The 21,554-nt window shown below is 37.0% G+C and overlaps 1 protein-coding gene across 3 annotated transcripts in view; it reads left to right on the top strand.

Annotated features, from left to right (window-relative positions):
- LOC117315717 overlaps positions 1 to 21,554 on the top strand; it is a 70,810-nt gene that overhangs the window by 23,850 nt on the left and 25,406 nt on the right. For all 3 annotated transcript variants that reach the window (XR_004529750.1, XM_033870070.1, XM_033870069.1), the window contains exons 7-10: positions 4,175 to 4,269; positions 6,721 to 6,879; positions 7,518 to 8,982; positions 10,412 to 11,889. Coding sequence is in view for 2 of the 3 variants with exons in the window: in XM_033870070.1 (XP_033725961.1) it covers positions 4,175 to 4,269; positions 6,721 to 6,879; positions 7,518 to 8,982; positions 10,412 to 11,889 (3,197 nt within the window). In the remaining variant the exon portion in view is untranslated. The remainder of the gene's footprint in view (positions 1 to 4,174; positions 4,270 to 6,720; positions 6,880 to 7,517; positions 8,983 to 10,411; positions 11,890 to 21,554) is intronic.

Genomic DNA, 21,554 nt, shown 5'->3' with positions numbered 1-21,554 from the left:
TGAGGTGTAAACCAAGGTTTGACTTGTCAGGTATGTTTGAGCTGTAACCCGAGGTTTGACTTGACAGGTATGTTTGAGGTGTAAACCAAGGTTTGACTTGACAGGTATGTTTGAGGTGTAACCCGAGGTTTGACTTGACAGGTATGTTTGAGGTGTAACCCGAGGTTTGACTTGACAGGTATGTTTGAGGTGTAAACCAAGGTTTGACTTGACAGGTATGTTTGAGGTGTAACCCAAAGTTTGACTTGACAGGTATGTTTGAGGTGTAACCCAAAGTTTGACTTGACAGGTATGTTTGAGGTGTAAACCAAAGTTTGACTTGACAGGTATGTTTGAGGTGTAACCGGAGGTTTGACTTGACAGGTATGTTTGAGGTGTAAACCAAAGTTTGACTTGACAGGTATGTTTGAGGTGTAAACCAAAGTTTGACTTGACAGGTATGTTTGAGGTGTAACCCGAGGTTTGACTTCACAGGTATGTTTGAGGTGTAAACCAAAGTTTGACTTGACAGGTATGTTTGAGCTGTAACCCAAGGTTTGACTTGACAGGTATGTTTAAGCTGTAAACCAAAGTTTGACTTGACAGGTATGTTTGAGCTGTAACCCAAGGTTTGACTTGACAGGTATGTTTGAGGTGTAAACCAAAGTTTGACTTGACAGGTATGTTTGAGCTGTAACCCGAGGTTTGACTTGACAGGTATGTTTGAGCTGTAACCCAAGGTTTGACTTGACAGGTATGTTTGAGCTGTAACCTAAAGTTTGACTTGACAGGTATGTTTGAGGTGTAACCCAAGGTTTGACTTGACAGGTATGTTTGAGGTGTAAACCAAAGTTTGACTTGACAGGTATGTTTGAGGTGTAAACCAAGGTTTGACTTGACAGGTATGTTTGAGCTGTAACCCGAGGTTTGACTTGACAGGTATGTTTGAGGTGTAACCGGAGGTTTGACTTGACAGGTATGTTTGAGGTGTAAACCAAAGTTTGACTTGACAGGTATGTTTGAGGTGTAAACCAAAGTTTGACTTGACAGGTATGTTTGAGCTGTAACCTAAAGTTTGACTTGACAGGTATGTTTGAGCTGTAACCCAAAGTTTGACTTGACAGGTATGTTTGAGGTGTAACCCAAAGTTTGACTTGACAGGTATGTTTGAGGTGTAACCCGAGGTTTGACTTGACAGGTATGTTTGAGGTGTAACCCGAGGTTTGACTTGATAGGTATGTTTGAGGTGTAAACCAAAGTTTGACTTGACAGGTATGTTTGAGGTGTAAACCAAGGTTTGACTTGACAGGTATGTTTGAGCTGTAACCCGAGGTTTGACTTGACAGGTATGTTTGAGGTGTAACCCAAGGTTTGACTAGACAGGTATGTTTGAGCTGTAACCCAAAGTTTGACTTGACAGGTATGTTTGAGCTGTAACCCAAAGTTTGACTTGACAGGTATGTTTGAGCTGTAAACCAAAGTTTGACTAGACAGGTATGTTTGAGGGGTAAACCAAAGTTTGACTTGACAGGTATGTTTGAGGTGTAACCCAAAGTTGGACTTGACAGGTATGTTTGAGCTGTAACCCAAAGTTTGACTTGACAGGTATGTTTGAGGTGTAACCCGAGGTTTGACTTGACAGGTATGTTTGAGGTGTAACCCAAAGTTGGACTTGACAGGTATGTTTGAGGTGTAAACCAAGGTTTGACTTGACAGGTATGTTTGAGCTGTAACCCGAGGTTTGACTTGACAGGTATGTTTGAGGTGTAAACCAAAGTTTAACTTGACAGGTATGTTTGAGGTGTAACCCAAGGTTTGACTTGACAGGTATGTTTGAGGTGTAACCCAAAGTTTGACTTGACAGGTATGTTTGAGCTGTAACCCAAAGGTTGACTTGACAGGTATGTTTGAGGTGTAACCCGAGGTTTGACTTGACAGGTATGTTTGAGCTGTAAACCAAAGTTTGACTTGACAGGTATGTTTGAGCTGTAACCCGAGGTTTGACTTGACCGGTATGTTTGAGGGGTAAACCAAGGTTTGACTTGACAGGCATGTTTGAGGGGTAAACCAAAGTTTGACTTGACAGGTATGTTTGAGTTGTAACCCAAGGTTTGACTTGACAGGTATGTTTGAGGTGTAAACCAAGGTTTGACTTGACAGGTATGTTTGAGGTGTAACCCAAGGTTTGACTTGACAGGTATGTTTGAGGTGTAAACCAAGGTTTGACTTGACAGGCATGTTTGAGGGGTAAACCAAAGTTTGACTTGACAGGTATGTTTGAGGTGTAACCCAAGGTTTGACTTGACAGGTATGTTTGAGCTGTAACCCGAGGTTTGACTTGACAGGTATGTTTGAGGTGTAACCCAAGGTTTGACTTGACAGGTATGTTTGAGGTGTAACCCAAAGTTTGACTTGACAGGTATGTTTGAGGTGTAACCCAAGGTTTGACTTGACAGGTATGTTTGAGGTGTAAACCAAGGTTTGACTTGACAGGTATGTTTGAGGTGTAAACCAAAGTTTGACTTGACAGGTATGTTTGAGTTGTAACCCAAGGTTTGACTTGACAGGTATGTTTGAGGTGTAACCGAAAGTTTGACTTGACAGGTATGTTTGAGGTGTAAACCAAGGTTTGACTTGACAGGTATGTTTGAGGTGTAAACCAAGGTTTGACTTGACAGGTATGTTTGAGCTGTAACCCAAAGTTTGACTTGTCAGGTATGTTTGAGGTGTAACCCAAGGTTTGACTTGTCAGGTATGTTTGAGGTGTAACCCAAGGTTTGACTTGACAGGTATGTTTGAGGTGTAAACCAAGGTTTGACTTGACAGGTATGTTTGAGGTGTAAACCAAAGTTTGACTTGACAGGTATGTTTGAGTTGTAACCCAAAGTTTGACTTGACAGGTATGTTTGAGGTGTAAACCAAGGTTTGACTTGACAGGTATGTTTGAGCTGTAACCCAAAGTTTGACTTGACAGGTATGTTTGAGGTGTAAACCAAAGTTTGACTTGACAGGTATGTTTGAGCTGTAACCTAAAGTTTGACTTGACAGGTATGTTTGAGCTGTAACCCAAAGTTTGACTTGACAGGTATGTTTGAGGTGTAAACCAAGGTTTGACTTGACAGGTATGTTTGAGCTGTAACCTAAAGTTTGACTTGACAGGTATGTTTGAGGTGTAACCCAAAGTTTGACTTGACAGGTATGTTTGAGGTGTAAACCAAGGTTTGACTTGACAGGTATGTTTGAGCTGTAACCTAAAGTTTGACTTGACAGGTATGTTTGAGGTGTAAACCAAGGTTTGACTTGACAGGTATGTTTGAGCTGTAACCCAAGGTTTGACTTGACAGGTATGTTTGAGGTGTAAACCAAAGTTTGACTTGACAGGTATGTTTGAGGTGTAACGCAAAGTTTGACTTGACAGGTATGTTTGAGTTGTAACCCAAAGTTTGACTTGACAGGTATGTTTGAGCTGTAACCTAAAGTTTGACTTGACAGGTATGTTTGAGCTGTAATCACTGTTCTGGAGGATTGTAGTGTTGACTAGATGTACATCTCGCATTTTGTGTGGCAACTATCATGAAATGATATCATGAATTTCAATTTCATATTTCTTTAAATCAGGAATACATAGCATGATGTTATATCCTGTTTTTTTTCTGGACAATATTATTATAAGCTGGCCCTACTGCATCAAAGCATGAAAGTTATACATCTGATGATCATTGGTCAAGGTTAAAGGGTCAAAGTTTACCTTTGACCCCCAAGGTTACCTTTGACCCCTTCTAAACACAGGACAATATTTTTTCAGAATCAACGGCATATCTTGTGACTCCCTCAACAGATTTGGTTTATATTTGCACGATAACACCCTAAACATCAAGTTATATACCTTGTCATATTCTAGTAGTCATCGATTCAAAGGTCAAATGTCACCTTCTGAATGATCCTATCTCATCTAAAATCAATATACCTTGTGAAACCTCAACAGATTTGGTGTATGTAAACGCCATAACAGTCATATACCTGGTCATATTCTGGTAGTTATTGGTGAGGGTTCAAAGAAATAAGGTTCAAAGGTCAAAGGTTACCTCCTGATTGATCCTGTCTCATTCTGATCAGTACCATACCTTGTGAACCCTTTAACATTCATATCTAAGACATTTTCTAGTCTAATTCATCATCCATTTTGTTTTACCAGGACTAAGTAACACTGATATACTGGAGAAAGATTTAAAGATTGTGACAGGCAGTTGCTGTGTGGTTGCTATGGCGTCTGTTTCTATGGAAATGCGGGTAAGTCAGTATGGCAGTGTGATAAATGAAGATATGGTGTTCAATTCCTTGCGCCTTATTATACCATTTTTAGCTCACCTGGATCGAAGGTCCAGTGAGCTTATGCCATGGTGCAGCGTCCGGCGTCCGGCATCCGTCTGTCAACATTTGCTTCAAATCGCTACTAGTCAAAAAGTTCTTAATGGATTTTGACCAAATTTGGTCAAAAACATCCTTGGCAAAAGGGGATCAGATTTTGCATAAATGGTGACTCTGAACCCCAAGAGGCCTGAGTGGCGGGGCCCAATAGGGGAAATTGAGGGAAATTCCTTTAAATCGCTACTAGTCATAAAGTTATGAATGGATTTGAACCCAATTTGGTCAGAAACATCCTTTGGGGAAGGGGAACAGATTTTGCATAAATAGTGACTCTGACCCCCAAGGGGCCAAAGGGGCGGGGCCTAATGGGGAAATAGAGGTAATTCCTTCAAATCGCTACTAGTCATAAAGTTATGAATGGATTTGAACCCAATTTGGTCAGAAACATCCTTTGGGGAAGGGGAACAGATTTTGCATAAATGGTTACTCTGACCCCCAAGGGGCCAAAGGGGCGGGCCCATTAGGGGAAATAGAGGTAATTACTTCAAATCGCTACTAGTCATAAAGTTATGAATGGATTTGAACCCAATTTGGTCAGAAACATCCTTCAGGAAAGGGGAACAGATTTTGCATAAATGGTGACTCTGACCCCCAAGGGGCCTGAGGGGTGGGGCCCAATAGGGGAAATTGAGGCAATTCCTCTAAATCGCTACTAGTCATAAAGTTATGAATGGATTTGAACCCAATTTGGTCAGAAACATTCTTATGTGAAGGGGAACAGATTTTGCATAAATGGTTACTCTGACCCCCAAAGGACCAAAGGGGCGGGGCTTAATGGGGAAATAGAAGTAATTCCTTCAAATCGCTACTAGTCATAAAGGTATGAATGGATTTGAACCCAATTTGGTCAGAAACATTCTTATGTGAAGGGGAACAGATTTTGCATAAATGGTTACTCTGACCCCCAAAGGACCAAAGGGGCGGGGCCTAATGGGGAAACAGAGGTAATATCTTTAAATCGCTACTAATCATAAAGTTATCAATGGATTTGAACCGAATTTGGTCAAAAACATCATAGGGGGAAGGGGAACAGATTTTGCATAAATGGTGACTCTGATCCCTGGGGGGCCAAAGGGGGGCATGGCCCCATAAGGGAAATAGAGGTAATTCCTTTAAATCGCTACTAGTTATAAAGTTATGAATTGTTTTTAACACAATTTAGTAAGAAACATCCTTTGGGAAAAGGGAACAGATTTTGCATAAATGGTGACTCTGAGCCCCAAGGGGCCAAATGGGCGGGGCCTAATGGGGAAATAGAGGTAATTCCTTCAAATCGCTACTAGTCATAAAGTTATGAATTGATTTGAACCCAATTTAATAAGAAACATCCTTTGGGGAAGGGGAACAGATTTTGCATAAATGGTGACTCTGACCCCCGAGGGGCCAAAGGGGCGGGACCCCATATGGGAAATAGAGGTAATTCCTTTAAATCGCTACTAGTCATAAAGTTATGAATGGATTTGAACCCAATTTAGTAAGAAACATTCTTTGGGGAAGGGGAACAGATTTTGCATAAATGGTGACTCTGACCCCCAAGGGGCCAAAGGGGCGGGGCCTAATGGGGAAATAGAGGTAATTCCTTAAAATCGCTACTAGTCATAAAGCTATGAATGGATTTGAACCCAATTTGGTAAGAAACATTCTTGGGGGAAGGGGAACAGATTTTGCATAAATGGTGACTCTGACCCCCGAGGGGCAAAAGGGGCGGGGCCCCATATGGGAAATAGAGGTAATTCCTTTAAATCACTACTAGTCATAAAGTTATAAATGCATGTTGTAAACTCAGAGAGTCTGGACTTCATTATTTCTTTAAAGCAGTTGGGATCCCCACGCTATAACCATGAATAGCATTGTTTGAGGTTAACAAACAAAAGGAATTGAACATGAACATTATTTTGACATTTGGTCAAATCCAACCAGGTGAGCGATACAGGCCCCATGGGCCTCTTGTTAACCTAATCAGGGCACTACAAAACACAAAAGGTGTTTACTTTATAAAACCCTGTACGGGGGGAAATATATACCTTGATGTAGTGAATCTAGTCTTTGTTTAAAAGATAAAAGATTATTGGCTGATCAGTGAGGTAAGTAAACTTTTATGTGTTTCAGTTAACACATCCATCATCTTTTCTACAAAAAGTTTTGGTTGCGCTAATAGGGGCAGGTGCACATATTAGTATGATACAGTATTTCTTATTGGCTCAGAACTTTCAGAGATTTTGAAGTTGTTTCATTTTCCATGAAATTTGAAGGATGATGATGATGTGTCATTGCCACATATATAAATCAATGTAAAGTGTTGTTTACTTGTAGGAGTTCATCAGCAGGACAAATTCTATAACAGATTGTCAGGATTTCCTCCATGACAAAGGAGCAGCCATATTAGTGATGATGACGCTGTATCAGGATGCTGTAGGGGAGCCTCGAAGACAGCTGGCTGTATACCCATCAGACAGCGACTTAGCTCGCCAGGTACAATGTATAGATAATATCAGTAATTCTCAGTAGACTGGCCTGTCCTTAAGTGTACTGAAATTTGTCTGTGTTACAGGGAAATCAATTCAGAAGTCATTGTTTATTATCTTAGTAATATAAGTTATGTATCATAGCTGAGGTAGAGGACGCTCTTTATAGAAATGTTTGCTTTATGTGAGAAAGAACATTTTCTGATTTAAATGAAAAGTGGGGAAAATGTTTCCATGCTTAAGAGGGCTAATGGGATTCATATGTAAATACAAACCCTGGTAACACCTTAGGCTTTGATTTTAAGGACGATTGTTTTTCGTGCTCTCATTTATGAAATATTTATTAGTCCCCTATTAGTGAAACCGAGGACTAAAGGTTTCCTCTCTGTCGATCTTCTACACATCTATGTAACGTCAATGTCTGTCAGGCCACTAAAGGCTTCAATACTTGAGGGATTTTGATCAAACTTCACACAATAATAAAAGATCATAATATCTTAAAACATTTCAAATTTGAAGGTTTTTGGGTCAAGGTCACTGTTACTATATTTAGCGGGGGCCATAAGGGACATGTATTGCTGTAGCATTACCCAGTATGCTTGTTTGATCCTGTAATGAAAATGATTTCTTTTTTTGTGTTTTTAGCTCACATCAACACTAGAGAATTCTTTTGACCCGAATCTCGGGCTCTTGACACTTCCTGTCAGCCATGATGGAATATGTTGTTACACCCAGGAAAATGTGAAGGCATCTAGGAAGAAAGTGTTACCTCTTGTTTCCGCATTCTCTAATACTCCTACAGTAGTCTCCCCTGACAATAATACAAATCAGAACAGTACCAGTGTAGCTGTAAACAGTAAATATTCCCACATGGTCCCGACATTAAACTTTGTAAATTTGGACGATGACCTTGGAGAGTTGAATGAGGCGGATGTTTTGGAATCTCCACGGACACCTGATATCCTGGTAACTGGAGTGAATGGATGTTCGGGAAATTCCTCAGCGACTGCGTCCCGTCCTGGATCAGGTTTTCCTAGTTATCCCGTCACACCTCCCAATAGTTTCATGGACAGTGGGTTTATGGGTAAGGAACAGACGTTACCCAGTTTTAATAGTTCTGAAATGTTGCGTAAGATCCAGGATAAGAAGGCTTCTCTGACGGCCAGCAGTGGAAATCCATCCTGTAGCGGATCGGCTGGGAACAGTGTGCCGTACACACCACAAAACAGTGTTATTGACGGGGGATTTGACTGGTACGCAAAGGAACAAAACCTACCGAGTTTTAACAGTTCAGACATGGTACAGAAGATTCAACAGAAGAGGTCGTCAATGGGAGATAACTCTGACTTCAGTCTGGGTGGGGATTTGATTATGTCACAGGGAAGCAGACATAATGACTTTGTACCATTTACACCACAGAACAGTTACATGGAGACCAACAGGTTCAGTTCTTACATGGATCAGTCTGTTGATCCCGGACTACTGAGCTCACACTTAGAGGCCATTAAAGGTCACAGTTCAGAGGTCAGAAGTCACAGCCCAGAGGTTGTGACCTCTTGTCAAAATGTGACTCATTCTAACTTTTTCAGTGATAGTGTTACTGATATGAGTAATTCTGATAAGACTGATAATCTGAAGTCTGACCTTGAATCAGACCAAGGTCAGCCTGTAGGTGATACTAATGTAGTTGCCATGGAGATAGCACTTGCTATGTTGAAGGATGCCAGCGGAGATGATGTAGGATATGATGAGTCAGATTCAACATTCGACAAAGATGATCCTGGTGGCTATGGTAACCAGGGGTCACATGAAGGTCAAAATCAAGGTCATAATAGAGGCAATATTAACCAAGGTGAAGGTCGCTCACCACAAGATGACCTGACTGGTGACAAAAGGAAAGGGTCAGGCGATGAAGTACATGAGGAGCTTGTGTTTAAGGAATATGTGTATTCTTTAGCGGGACAGATGATAGCAAATGCTGTAGAAATATTTCCGAATATGTCTAATCCTGATGTGGCCAAAAGCATCATGGGAATCCTTCAACCAAGCATGGGAGAGAACTCTTCTTATCCTCTAGAAATGGCATTTAACAAAGGTCTAAAATTTCCAGGTAAATATCTTGTTTGTCATCTTATTAATAAGATCAGTTATTAGCTCACCGGTTACGAGTAACCGAGAGCTAATGCTGTCACCCCGGCGTCGGCGTCCCACCCCAAAACTAAATAAGTTTTTGGAAAGCTTGTAAGTCCAAAAGTATACACCTCATGCCCTTCTTAGTTGGTTTATACATTCATTCAGAGGTCTAGGAGTGATGTTATGGCAAAATCATGCAGAAAAAAATTGTGATTTTTTTGCATTTTACCATTTTGTGGACTTAACTTTTTTTGCACCAAAACTCACTTTAAAGTTTTGGAGGTTAGTCCAAAAGTATACACCTATCACCCTTCTAATTTGGTTTATACATTCATTAGAGATCCAGGAGGGATGCTGTGGCAAATCATGCAGAAAAAAATTGGCATTTTGGCATTTTACTATTTAGTGGACTTACTTTTTTTGACACAAAAACTCACTTTAAAGATTTTTGGGGGTTAGTTTTGGAAAGCTTGTAATTATATAAGTCCACACCCTTCTTATTTGGTTTATACATCCATTAGAGGTCTAGGAGCGATATTATGTGACACACAATTTCAAAATGACATGCTTATACATACATAAAAAATGAATGCATAGTGTGATTGCTGCCGCCGTTGAGCTTTCGCAATCATTGATTGCACTTGTACGTATTAACTTACTTTACTCAATCATACTGACTTGAATGGTGGAGTGTGTTCTGTTAAGAATTGTCAATTTCTAAAGGAGTGGAGTTGAAGTGTAATTTTGCAATACATTTAAATGAAAAAATTGCTGTGTACATGTTTATTAATCTTCGATGGGAATTTCCATCTTTTTCCAAGATGGTGGACATTGAGAATTGAAAAAATCTCAAAAAACTGCAAATTACACGGGTTTTTATGGTACAGTCATGAATTATATGATGATATTAAACTCATTTTTTTTTGTCGTTTGTGTACATGTTGAGTAGAAGTTTATGTGTCCCATCCCCTGGCCAAAGTAATATCCTACAGTTGGTCACTACTGCTCTGATCTGCTGGGAATTTTACTTTATCTATGGTATATATCTATCTTGATATAATCGGGGTGGTACTAAGTCTGGGTTTGGATTTCCCTGAGGAGAGTTTGGTGGGCCCTTTAGGATTTTGTTCAGATTGAGTCTGCAGCATCTATGGTTGAAAGGGTCTCAATTTTATATAAACAGTAGGCAGAGGTTTGGGGCCCGAAAGGGTAAATAGAGATAAATCTTTAAAATCTTTCATCTTCTTTGTTATATAAAGTATAAAAAATTTCCCATGGTATTAGCAGAATTCTTTATATTATTACATGTAAACAGGAATATTTTGTCTTGTTTGAATGATGCAGGCCCTTTGGGCCTCTTGTATTTTGAGGATTGTGTTATTCAAACTACTTGTTGTCATTTTCAGTTCAGTTAAAGAAAACACCAAGTTCAGCCTCCATTACAGTAGAGACTGATTATCTCTCTCGTATTGACCCCCTCAATGGTAACCTTGACCTTGCGACCTCAGGCGAGAAGGAAGTAATTGAATGTACCAGCTTCAGGAAGATCAGCGGTGACAAGGATATAGATCAGGCTCTTCAGGGGAAATCCTGGTATAGTGTTGTCGAGAATTTGGAGGCCATTCAAGGAAACTCAGCACCTAACACAACTGATCAGGATGGTAATAGTTCATCAACATTACCAAAAAACTTTGAGGCCTCTAAAGGGTCATGTTTATCAGATATTCCAAGAAACTTTGAGGCATCTTCATCTAATTTACCCAAAAATATAGCGGCACTCAGGAAGAATTCTTCAGATAACGCAGATGATGAGTCAAGTTTGGTACATGTGGAAAATTCTACCACACATTCAAATTGTGATAATTCGTCGATGTACTTAGACAATACACAAAATGGAAGCGATTTGTCTCTGTGTAGTGGAGAGGTGGCCAGACTGTCAACTGTTACCAGTGTAGAGCAGTACGCTAGTCATCTCATCAGGGAAATCTTAGCAACAGCGATCGCCGTGGTAACAAAGGCAGGTCCTTTGTCCTCTGAGGTCTTAGAATTTGATAGGCCTGGACAGGATGATAATGGTGGTAATTATGTTTTTGAAGAGAAAGACCAATCAGAACTCTCTGATGAAATGCAGGAATTATATCCATTGGCTGTAGGTGACAGCTCTGGTGCTAATACATTACCACTAGGTGGAGCCACCAGTATGGTGGCGCCAGTAGATGGCACTTCGTCAGACAGTTCCGACAGCTGTTCAACTACCACTGAAGGAAGTTACAGAATCATGATGACTCCAGATACAGAAAATCTTGAAGGTCAAACTACCAATCAAAGTCAAGGTCATGAAGTAAGTGGTACTGACAGGACAGGACTTCTGAATAGTCGGAGGATTCGAGGGCTTTCCACTGAGGAGATTGAGAAATGGAATGAAAATGGACATACGGAATCGGCTGAAATGTGTAACAACCAAAAAGTAGAGAATGTAGATAATGAGGATGAAGTGTCAAGGAAAGCTTCACCTCACCATTCTAACACTTTAGAAAACAATAATAATTCTGTGGAAGGAATGTCTCAGTCTGTCAACATATCAGGTTACAATGGTTGTGATTCTAAGGGGGATAACTCTAGTCAAATTAAGAAATTAAGTAAAGTACAGGGAGAGAACTCTATAGCTAATGGTGCCAAATCAGAAAATGTTTCTCATCCAGCAGTGGAGATCAATAATGTGCCAAAAATTGATACAGACAGCCATAATATTAAAGTGACACCTAGTGAGAGCCTGGGGGAGAAGGGGGATAACTCCAAACACAAACCTAGCATTACAGAACAGAGCTATGTTGAAAATAGAGCTATGAAGCAGCCGAAGTCTCTCAAAGATGGCGATATAGTGGTAAGTAAATATTTAACCTACATTTACGGTTTTTACAATTTACAGATGGTACAGAGAAATGTTTCCTGTTACAGGTTTGAAACATTTAGGCTTTCGTACTCTATTTATACATCAGTTAGTCCATGGTTGGTGATAGGTCATCCTAGTAATAATAGTACAATGCTTATAGATTATATTTACAATTAACTCACCCTTTAGTTTGAGTCCAAGTTTATATCTGGGCTCTTACTTGGTAAACAAGGATGTGGATGGTTGTTTTTGGTTTGGTTTTGTATTGTTTAACATCCTGTCAACAACAAAGGTCATTCAAGGACAGACTCCTCTGTGTGCAAGGTGCACGCGTGAATTGAGTATGTGTTTATTTTTGGAGGCTGCTGTATCTTCGTATTTGTTTCCTTGTGATAGCACAGAACTGATACTGACTTTATAGTGCTACCTCATTGAAGCATACTGCCAAAGACACCCAGCAGGACACACCACCCACTCACATTATACTGACAATGGGCAAGCCAGTCATCTTACTTCTTAAATGCTGAGCACCTAACAGGAGCAGAAAACTGCCATTTTCAGAGACTCTGGAGCATGGTTGTAGTGATTGCTTTGTTTGTGTGTTTGTGAGTCCATCTGTAGCACCAAACTTGTCTGCGAGATATTTCATCAATTTGTCAACAGATTTAGTTCATAGTCACACCATAGTACCTTAACAATAAGTTCTACACCTTAGTACATTGTGATGGATATCAGTCAGATTAATGGTCAGATGTGTACGCGATATGTCTTAAAGCCCTGGACAGACAAACAATAACATGAACCATCAAGTTCAACCTGATCAGATTTTGGTCACCACCAGCCAAGGTGAAAGGTCACCTTTTACCAATTTGTAGAATATGTTTCTGGAAATAAGTTCTGCACTACAATGGAGGAGGAGCTATAGTTTTGTGTTTTATCTGTCAATCCTTCCATATTTCGGTCCTTCTATCCTTCAACACTATATCCTTACTACTTGTCACGGAAGCTTCATGCTTGATGATTTTGGTATAGTGTTGTGTCATGTACATGTTACAAAAGTATGTCATTCTGAGCTTAATTTCGACCTTTGACCTACATCAAAGAGAAAGTTTGTACAGACACTATCTCCACACTACTTTATAGTAACTTCATATTTGGTGTTAATGGGTTCATTTCGGCATGGTGGTCATGTTCCAAAAGGGTAGGTCAGTCTGAAAAGTAGGTCAGTCCGACCTACATTTTGACCTTTGACATACATCAAAGATAAAGATTGTCCTGGCTCTATTTTCAACACTACTTGTCACTGAGACTTCATATTTATGTATGGGTTCACTTATAGGTACATTGGTGTGTCATGTACCAAAAGTAGGTCACTCTGACCTTCATTTTGACATTGACCTACATCATTGTTTGCCCATTATTGGCAGATAATTTCATATTTGGTGGGGGACTGTAATTTGGTAAATCCCTTGTTGTACAATGTGTTGGTTATCCAAATGCTAAAGAGGTGTGTATCCTGTCATATTCATTATAAAGCCCTTGAATATTATTAGCTCACCTGCCTCCGTCCGGCCGTCCGTCCGGCGTCAACTTTTTCATTTAAACAACTTCTTCTCAATAACCAAGAGGCCCAGGAACTTCATATTGGGCCTGTAGTATGCTGGGGTGAAGGGCTACCAAGTTTGTTAAAATAAATTACTTTGACCTTCATTCAAGGTCACAGGGGTCAAATACGCTATAATCTTCAAACGACTTCTTCTCAATAACCAAAAGGTCCAGGGACTTGATATTGGGCCTGTAGCATGCTGGGGTGAAGGGCTACCAAGTTTGTTTAAATGAATGACCATATAAACATGCTTTAAAATATGTTGTCAATGCTTCATGTCACTCTATTTCACAAGGAGTGATTTTTTTATTATTTTTTTTTTTTAACAAATTATGAAACCCAGTCTACAGTGGATACACTGGTTGTAACAAAGTGACATAAAATGGCACCCATGGTATCTTATTTACACCAACAATAAGAATATTAAGAGCATCCTAGAAATGATCGCTAATAAGACTGAAAGTTATATTCAAATTATAGAGGAGGAGTTATAATAGTGTTTCCAGGAAATGATCATTACAACTGTTGCTGTTTATTAACTGTTAAATTAGAACGATATATCTAATAAAAAAAAGCTTGAACTTTTGGAGGATGGTAATAGCGAATGCGTAAGATATGTAGTTTTTGCAATTTTGAAGTTTTTAAAAAATATAAAACAGCCTACATGTAAATTGTTGTTTTCAATTTATCATAATTACACTTTATTTTGTCAGATACTGAGTATGTAGCATGATGTCATATCAAATGGTGTGATTGCTTTTATATAAAGGACGTTTCACTTGTGTCTTCATGTTTTTATTGTAAGTTATATTACACGTCATATATCATTTTTCTTGAGAGATGAATGGAGAGTGTTAATTATACTACCGTATTTATCCACAAATAAGCCCCTGTACACATACTGTATAAGTCCCCTTCTCATTCTTTCACAGAATCATCAATTTTAGAATATTAAACTAAAAGTGGTTAAATAAGCCCACCCCAAACTTTAATACTAAACTTTGTTTTTATTTTTCACAAGGGAAGAGGCTTATTTGAGGATAAATACAATGAACTTTTACACTAGGGAAGGGACTTATTGTAGGATAAATACTGTAAACTTTTACACTAGGGAAGGGACTTATTGTAGGATAAATACAATAAACTTTTACACTAGGGAAGGGACTTATTGTAGGATAAATACTGTAAACTTTTACATTAGGGAAGGGGCTTATTGTAGGATAAATACTGTAAACTTTTACACTAGGGAAGGGGCTTATTGTAGGGTAAATACAATGAACTTTTACACTAGGGAAGAGGCTTATTGTAGGGTAAATACTGTAAACTTTTACACTAGGGAAGGGGCGTATTGTAGAATAAATACTGTAAACTTTTACACTAGGAAAGGGGCTTATTGTAGGATAAATACTGTAAAATTTTACACTAGGGAAGGGGCTTATTGTAGGATAAATACTGTAAACTTTTACTCTAGGGAAGGGGTTTATTGTAGGATAAATACTGTAAAATTTTACACTAGGGAAGGGGCTTATTGTAGGATAAATACAATAAAATTTTACACTAGGGAAGGGGCTTATTGTAGGATAAATACAATAAAATTTTACACAAGGGAAGGGGCTTATTGTAGGATAAATACAATAAACTTTTACACAAGGGAAGAGGCTTATTGTAGGATAAATACTGTAAACTTTTACACTAGGGAAGGGGCTTAGTGTAGGATAAATACTGTAAACTTTTACACTAGGAAAGGGGCTTATTGTAGGATAAATACTGTTAACTTTTACACTAGGGAAGGGGCTTATTGTAGTATAAATACTGTAAACTTTTACACTAGGGAAGGGGCTTATTATAGGATAAATACAATAAACTTTTACACTAGGGAAGGGGTTTATTGTAGGATAAATACTGTAAAATTTTACACTAGGGAAGGGGCTTATTGTAGGATAAATACAATAAACTTTTACACTAGGGAAGGGGTTTATTGTAGGATAAATACTGTAAAATTAATTGTAGGATAAATACTGTAAAATTTTACACTAGGGAAGGGGCTTATTGTAGGATAAATACAATAAACTTTTACACTAGGGAAGGGACTTATTGTAGGATAAATACAATAAACTTTTACACTAGGGAAGGGACTTATTGTAGGATAAATACAATAAACTTTTACACTAGGAAAGGGACTTATTGTAGGATAAATACAATAAACTTGTACACTAGGAAAGGGGCTTATTTCATGATAAATACTACAAACTTTTGCAGCACTAGTAAGGAATATGTTTAAGGAGAAATACGGTAAACTTTTACACTACGGAAGGGGCTTATTGAAGGTTAATACAGTATACTTTTAGGCAAGGTAAGGGGGTTAATTTGAGAATAAAATCAGTAATTTTTTAACACTAGGGTCCAAGGGCTTATTTGAAGATAAAGATCTGAGCTCATTTGAGGATAATTGTGGTAAACTTTTAGCAGAGAATTTAAACTGCTGTTTAATTTTCATCCAATAGCTGGATACCATGTTCATCAGTAAAATCCAGAATTTCTGTAAATTAACACGACTGTATGAATAATTTATAGGTCTGTAATGAAAAAGAATGAGCGTAAAAGGATTTGTTGTGAAATTGTCATGTAAAATGCAATATACTGTTTTAAATTCAAAGCAAAATGATTTGTTTTTAATTAGCTGGTAAATGGGCTTTCAGTGTAGCTCTGCTGTTTAGGTTCCAGGTGCTCCGTCTGTTTATGGAAGCTAATTAGTACCAGGATAATTAACAAATTGTCTCCCAAAATCTTATAATGAACGTGACATGTGAAAGAAAAAAAGAAACTCAATATATTATTTCTATGAGTCACGTACAATTTAATTTTATTTGTTCTTTATTTTGATGGGTATATTTATCTCATTTTAAGTCATCAACTCAAAAATAAGAACCTTTCTGTACACAGAAATCAAACGATACTATATATTCTCATCAGTGTTGTGTTAATAACCACTGAGGTTATCCAGATGATGTTATAATTACCAAGTGTGTTTAACAAAAGCATCTCTGTCAATTTATCAAGTGGTTATTGACTTGGGAGTGTAACTTGACATTGGAGATTACAATTACCATACTGGGCTATACACAACATTGAGATTAAAGCAATTCTTCTTTTTTTTTCGCTTTTCAATTTGAATTTTAAGATTTTCGAATTACCAGGTACACAGTTAAACAATATAGAATGAAGATTGATTACCAAGGTTCTGGTGTTAGTTGGTCTCACAGTAATGAACCAATTTATTGAAATAAATTAACATATAGAATTCTGGTTAAACTGAATCCTGTACATGTCCCGTCCAGATACTAAACCAACCATTATATTAGAGTGAGGGTTTTCCAAATCACCAAAATTACAATTCAGTTATCATGAATGTATGACATCACAAACAGTTTCCATAGTGATGAAGCTTAATTGCATGTTTATTGTTCGTGTGCCAAATCCTTTTTGTTAAACAGCAATTTACTGCCGGGAAAAGTGACCAGGGGCCTTATACTATGCTTTAGGTGTTACAGTTTAAATAAAGTGGGTGAATAATTTTAATAAGTGTTTGTTTTAATAAATAGGCATTAAATGTTTGATTGTTGTGTTACAGTTAATAGGTTAACAGTTTAATGGGTTAACAGTTGTATAGGTTAACAGTTCAAAAGGTTAACAATGTTGCTAGGTTTACAGTTTAATAGGTTAACGGTTTAATAGGTTAACAGTTTAATAGGTTAACAGTTTAAAAGGTTAACAGTTTAATTTGTTACCTGACTCTCTATGTAAATGTAAATTAAGTATTTTCAACTGTTGACCGGTCAATATTTTTTACTGTTGACTGGCGAGGAACATCAGCACGCGCCCAAACACCAAATTATTACGATGAAGCGTCTTTCTGATCATTATTTGTAAACAGTATCTCTAGCAACACTCCCTAGGTTCGAAGTCAGAAAGGTTTAAATACGCGTTCACACATTCCTCAGCCTAATAAATAGCATTTGAGTGAAATCTTGTGGATTATTCAGGTAACAAAACAGTTGTTTAATGTCTTATCAGTCAACAGTCAAAACTCTCCCCTCGGTGTTGCGACCAACCCCTCGGGGAAGAGTTTTGACTGTTGACTGATGAGGCATGAAACAACTGTATAACATTTACAGTTTAATAGGTTTACAGTTTTAATATGTTTACATTTTAATAGGTTAACAGTTTAATAGGTTAACAGTGTAATAGGTTTACAGTTTTAATAGGTTTACAGTTTAATAGGTTAACTGTTTTAATAGGTTAACAGTTTTATTGGTTAACAGTTTTAATAGCTTAACAGTTTTAATAGGTTAACAGTTTAATAGGTAAACAGTGTAATAGGTTTACAGTTTTAATAGATTTACAGTTTTAATAGGTTAACTGTTTTAATAGGTTTACTGTTTTAATAGGTTAACAGTTTTAATAGGTTTACAGTTTTAATAGGTTTACTATTTTAATAGGTTAACAGTGTTAATAGGTTTACAATGTTAATAGGTTTATAGTTTTAATAGGTTAAAAGTTTAATAGGTTAACAGTTTAAAAGTTTAACAGTTTCATAGGTTTACAGTTTAATAAGTTTACTGTTTTGATAGGTTTACAGTTTTAATAGGTTCACAGTTTTAATAGGATTACAGTTTTAATAGGTTTACAGTTTGATAAATTGTACAGTTTAATAAGTGTACAGTTTCGTAGGTTTACAGTTAATAGGTGTAGTTTTAATAGGTTTACAGTTCAATAGGTTAACAGTTTATTAGGTCAACAGTTTTAATAGGATTACAGTTTTAATAGGTTAACAGTGTTAGAAGGTTTACAGTTTTAATATGTTTATAGTTAATAGGTTAACAGTTTAATAGTTTAACACTTCAATTGGTCAACAGTTTAATAGGTTTCCATGTTGATAGGTAAATGGTTAACAGGTTTACAGTTTTAATATGTTTACATGTTAATAGGTTAACAGTTTAATAGTTTAGCAGTTCAATAGGTTTACAGTTTAATAAGTTAACTGTTTTAATAGGTTTACATGTTAATGGGTTAATGGTTTAATAGGTTTACAGTTTTAATATGTTTACAGTTTAATGGGTTAACAGTTTAATATTTTAACACTTCAATATCTTAACAGTTTAATAGGTTTACATGTTAATAGGTAAACGGTTTAACAGGTTTACAGTTTTAATATGTTTACATTTTAATAGTTTAACAGTTTAATAGTTTAACAGTTCAATAGGTTAACAGTTTAATATGTTTACAGTTTAATAAGTTTGCTGTTTTAATAGGTTTACATTCTTGATAGTTTTAAAAGTTTTGATAGTTTCAAAATTTTAATTTATGTAAAGTGGTTTTATAGGTTTAATATACTTTTAATAGGTGGTATGTAGATTTTAATATGTTTTATATAGTTTTGATATATTTATATAGGTGTTGTAAAGTTTTAAAAGATGATTTATATAATTAGATTCAATCTAAATTACAGTTAAAATAGGTGAAATATCTCAATTTTAACAACTCTTATCATACATAGTTTTAATAGATGTTTTGTTTTTTAAAAAGATGTTTTTTTGCATTATATTTAAAAAGAGGATATATAGTTTCAATACATGTTCAAATATCTTAATCCGTGTAAATTCAAAAGCTCAAAATGTATATTTTATTCAATTTTCATATGGACTGTATACATCAAATGAAAACACAGTTACCCCATGGGAGCCTCTGTCTATCACCAAACATGTACCCTGTGGGGAGCCCTCTGCTCTGTCTAGTCACAGGAAGTGCTCACCAACTTTTTGCATCATCAGCCCCTGGCAGTGTTTTTCTCAGTGGATAAAGTTTCTCAGACAAGGGGCTATAGTCTCTTTTGAGTGCTGAGGGAGTTAATTAGGGGCCGGTTAATTGATCCCTAGGAATCCCCAGGGGGTGTTGGGGTACAGTAGGAAGTTACATCAGGAGTAGAAGCAGCAGCATTCAGGGGTGGTGGTGACCTACAGAGGCAGTGATCCGCTACTCTAGGTAAACACATAACTTATATACAGGGGGAAAGTTTTACTGTGGATTAAATATCACAAAAACCTGGAGGTAAGTCTATAAGATGTTTTATTGTTGAAGCACAGGAGCTGGTCATAATTTATTACTTTATTAAGTTTGGGCTGCTATTGTACTTTATAGTTATATATATAGTAACCACGTAATAGATTAGGACCCGATAGCTGTGCTGAGAAGGAAGTTGATTCTTGACATTAGATTGTCAATATTACGACTCAGCCTAGCTGGACTAATCCTTCTCTGAAAATATTTATAGATACTTGGCCAAACATGACCTTTTGATACTGGTAATACTGTACTCTGAGGTAAGTTTATAAAAACTTCATCTTTAACATCAGACAAGGTTTAGTGTTCCCTAGACTATGACTGTATAGGCTGGGCCTTTTTGTCTATTTTGGGAAAAAGTTGCATGAATTAGGAAGTGAATTTTCAGGAACACACTTGATATTTTGTGAAATCAACTTTGATATTTATTTCATTTTGGAATTGGGGCTGACTTTCAGCCCCGAAAATTCCTCTGAAAAAAACCTGTTAGGGATTTAATTGTTCACTGATTTCTAGTGCTTACTTAAAAAATATAAAGTATTAATAGTGTATTTTGGGAAGATCAAGTTGTCAGCTTTATCATCTAATGATTATCTATGTTGTATACTTTTAAAGTTTAACAGCTCTGTATAGTTTGGAGAGGATTTAAGTCTCATTACAGAGACATTATGGAGAACCATCTGTTCTCTTGTGACTCATCCACCATTATTTATGTACTGGACAAATAATCTGTTTAGTCATTTAGGTTTGACCCCTTGTAGAGACATGTGGAAATGCTTAGCGTCCAGTTCTGACCAACGGTTTAGGATTTCCCAGGGAGATATTGCACATGTCAAGCTGCTGAAATGTGCATGACCTTTAGTCAGAAAATATATATATCAACCAGACAGTCTAACTGTCTTTATGCATTTATGTGTGAAATATATTTTATTTTTACTTTTGCCTGGAGTTTTCCCATTATGTAGGAAATTTCTATTGTGTTGTTTAACAAGAGAAACTTAAGATTGAATTTTGCATGTGATTTATACACAAAGAGCAGCTAAACATAAAACATGCAGTGATGGTTTTTATAATAGAATGGGTCTCAATTAGACAGATTTCACTACTTTAGGTTAAGTTAATTGCATGGCAAAATATTAGAGTCGGTATAGACAGGGTCTGATTTAGACAGATTTCCACTACTTTAGGTTAAGTTAATTGCATGGCAAAATATTAGAGTCGGTATAGACAGGGTCTGATTTAGACAGATTTTCAATACTTAAGATTAAGTTAATTCCAGGATTAAATAGTATACCCATATAGACAGGATCTGATTTAGACAGGTTTCACTACTTTAGATTAAGTTATATTAATACTAGGATCAAATATCATATTCAGTATAGACATGGTCTGATTTAGACAGGTTTTCAATACTTTAGATTAAGTTAATACTAGGATCAAATATCATATTCAGTATAGACAGGTTTTATAGACAAGACTAATAAGACCAAACTATAAGAGTTGGTATAGACAGGTTTTATAGACAAGACTAATAAGACCAAACTATAAGAGTTGGTATAGACAGGTTTTATAGACAAGACTAATAAGACCAAACTATAAGAGTTGGTATAGACAGGTTTTATAGACAAGACTAATAAGACCAAACTATAAGAGTTGGTATAGACAGGGTCTAGAGACAAGACTAATAAGACCAAACTATACGAGTTGGTATAGACAGGTTTTATAGACAAGACTAATAAGACCAAACTATAAGAGTTGGTATAGACAGGGTCTAGAGACATGTACCAGAACCTAATATCAGAGTTGTGCTGGACAGGGATTGAGAGGAAACAAAAAAAAAGGTCCTAGGAGGACAATTGTAATTACGGGGATCAAGTTTTAATGTCGGTATAGACAGGTTAGGAGGACAATTGTAATTACGGGGATCAAG

This window comes from Pecten maximus, chromosome 17 (assembly GCF_902652985.1).
Source record: "Pecten maximus chromosome 17, xPecMax1.1, whole genome shotgun sequence".
Lineage (NCBI taxonomy): Eukaryota > Metazoa > Mollusca > Bivalvia > Pectinida > Pectinidae > Pecten > Pecten maximus.
This window is presented reverse-complemented; position numbering and strand designations above follow the sequence as displayed.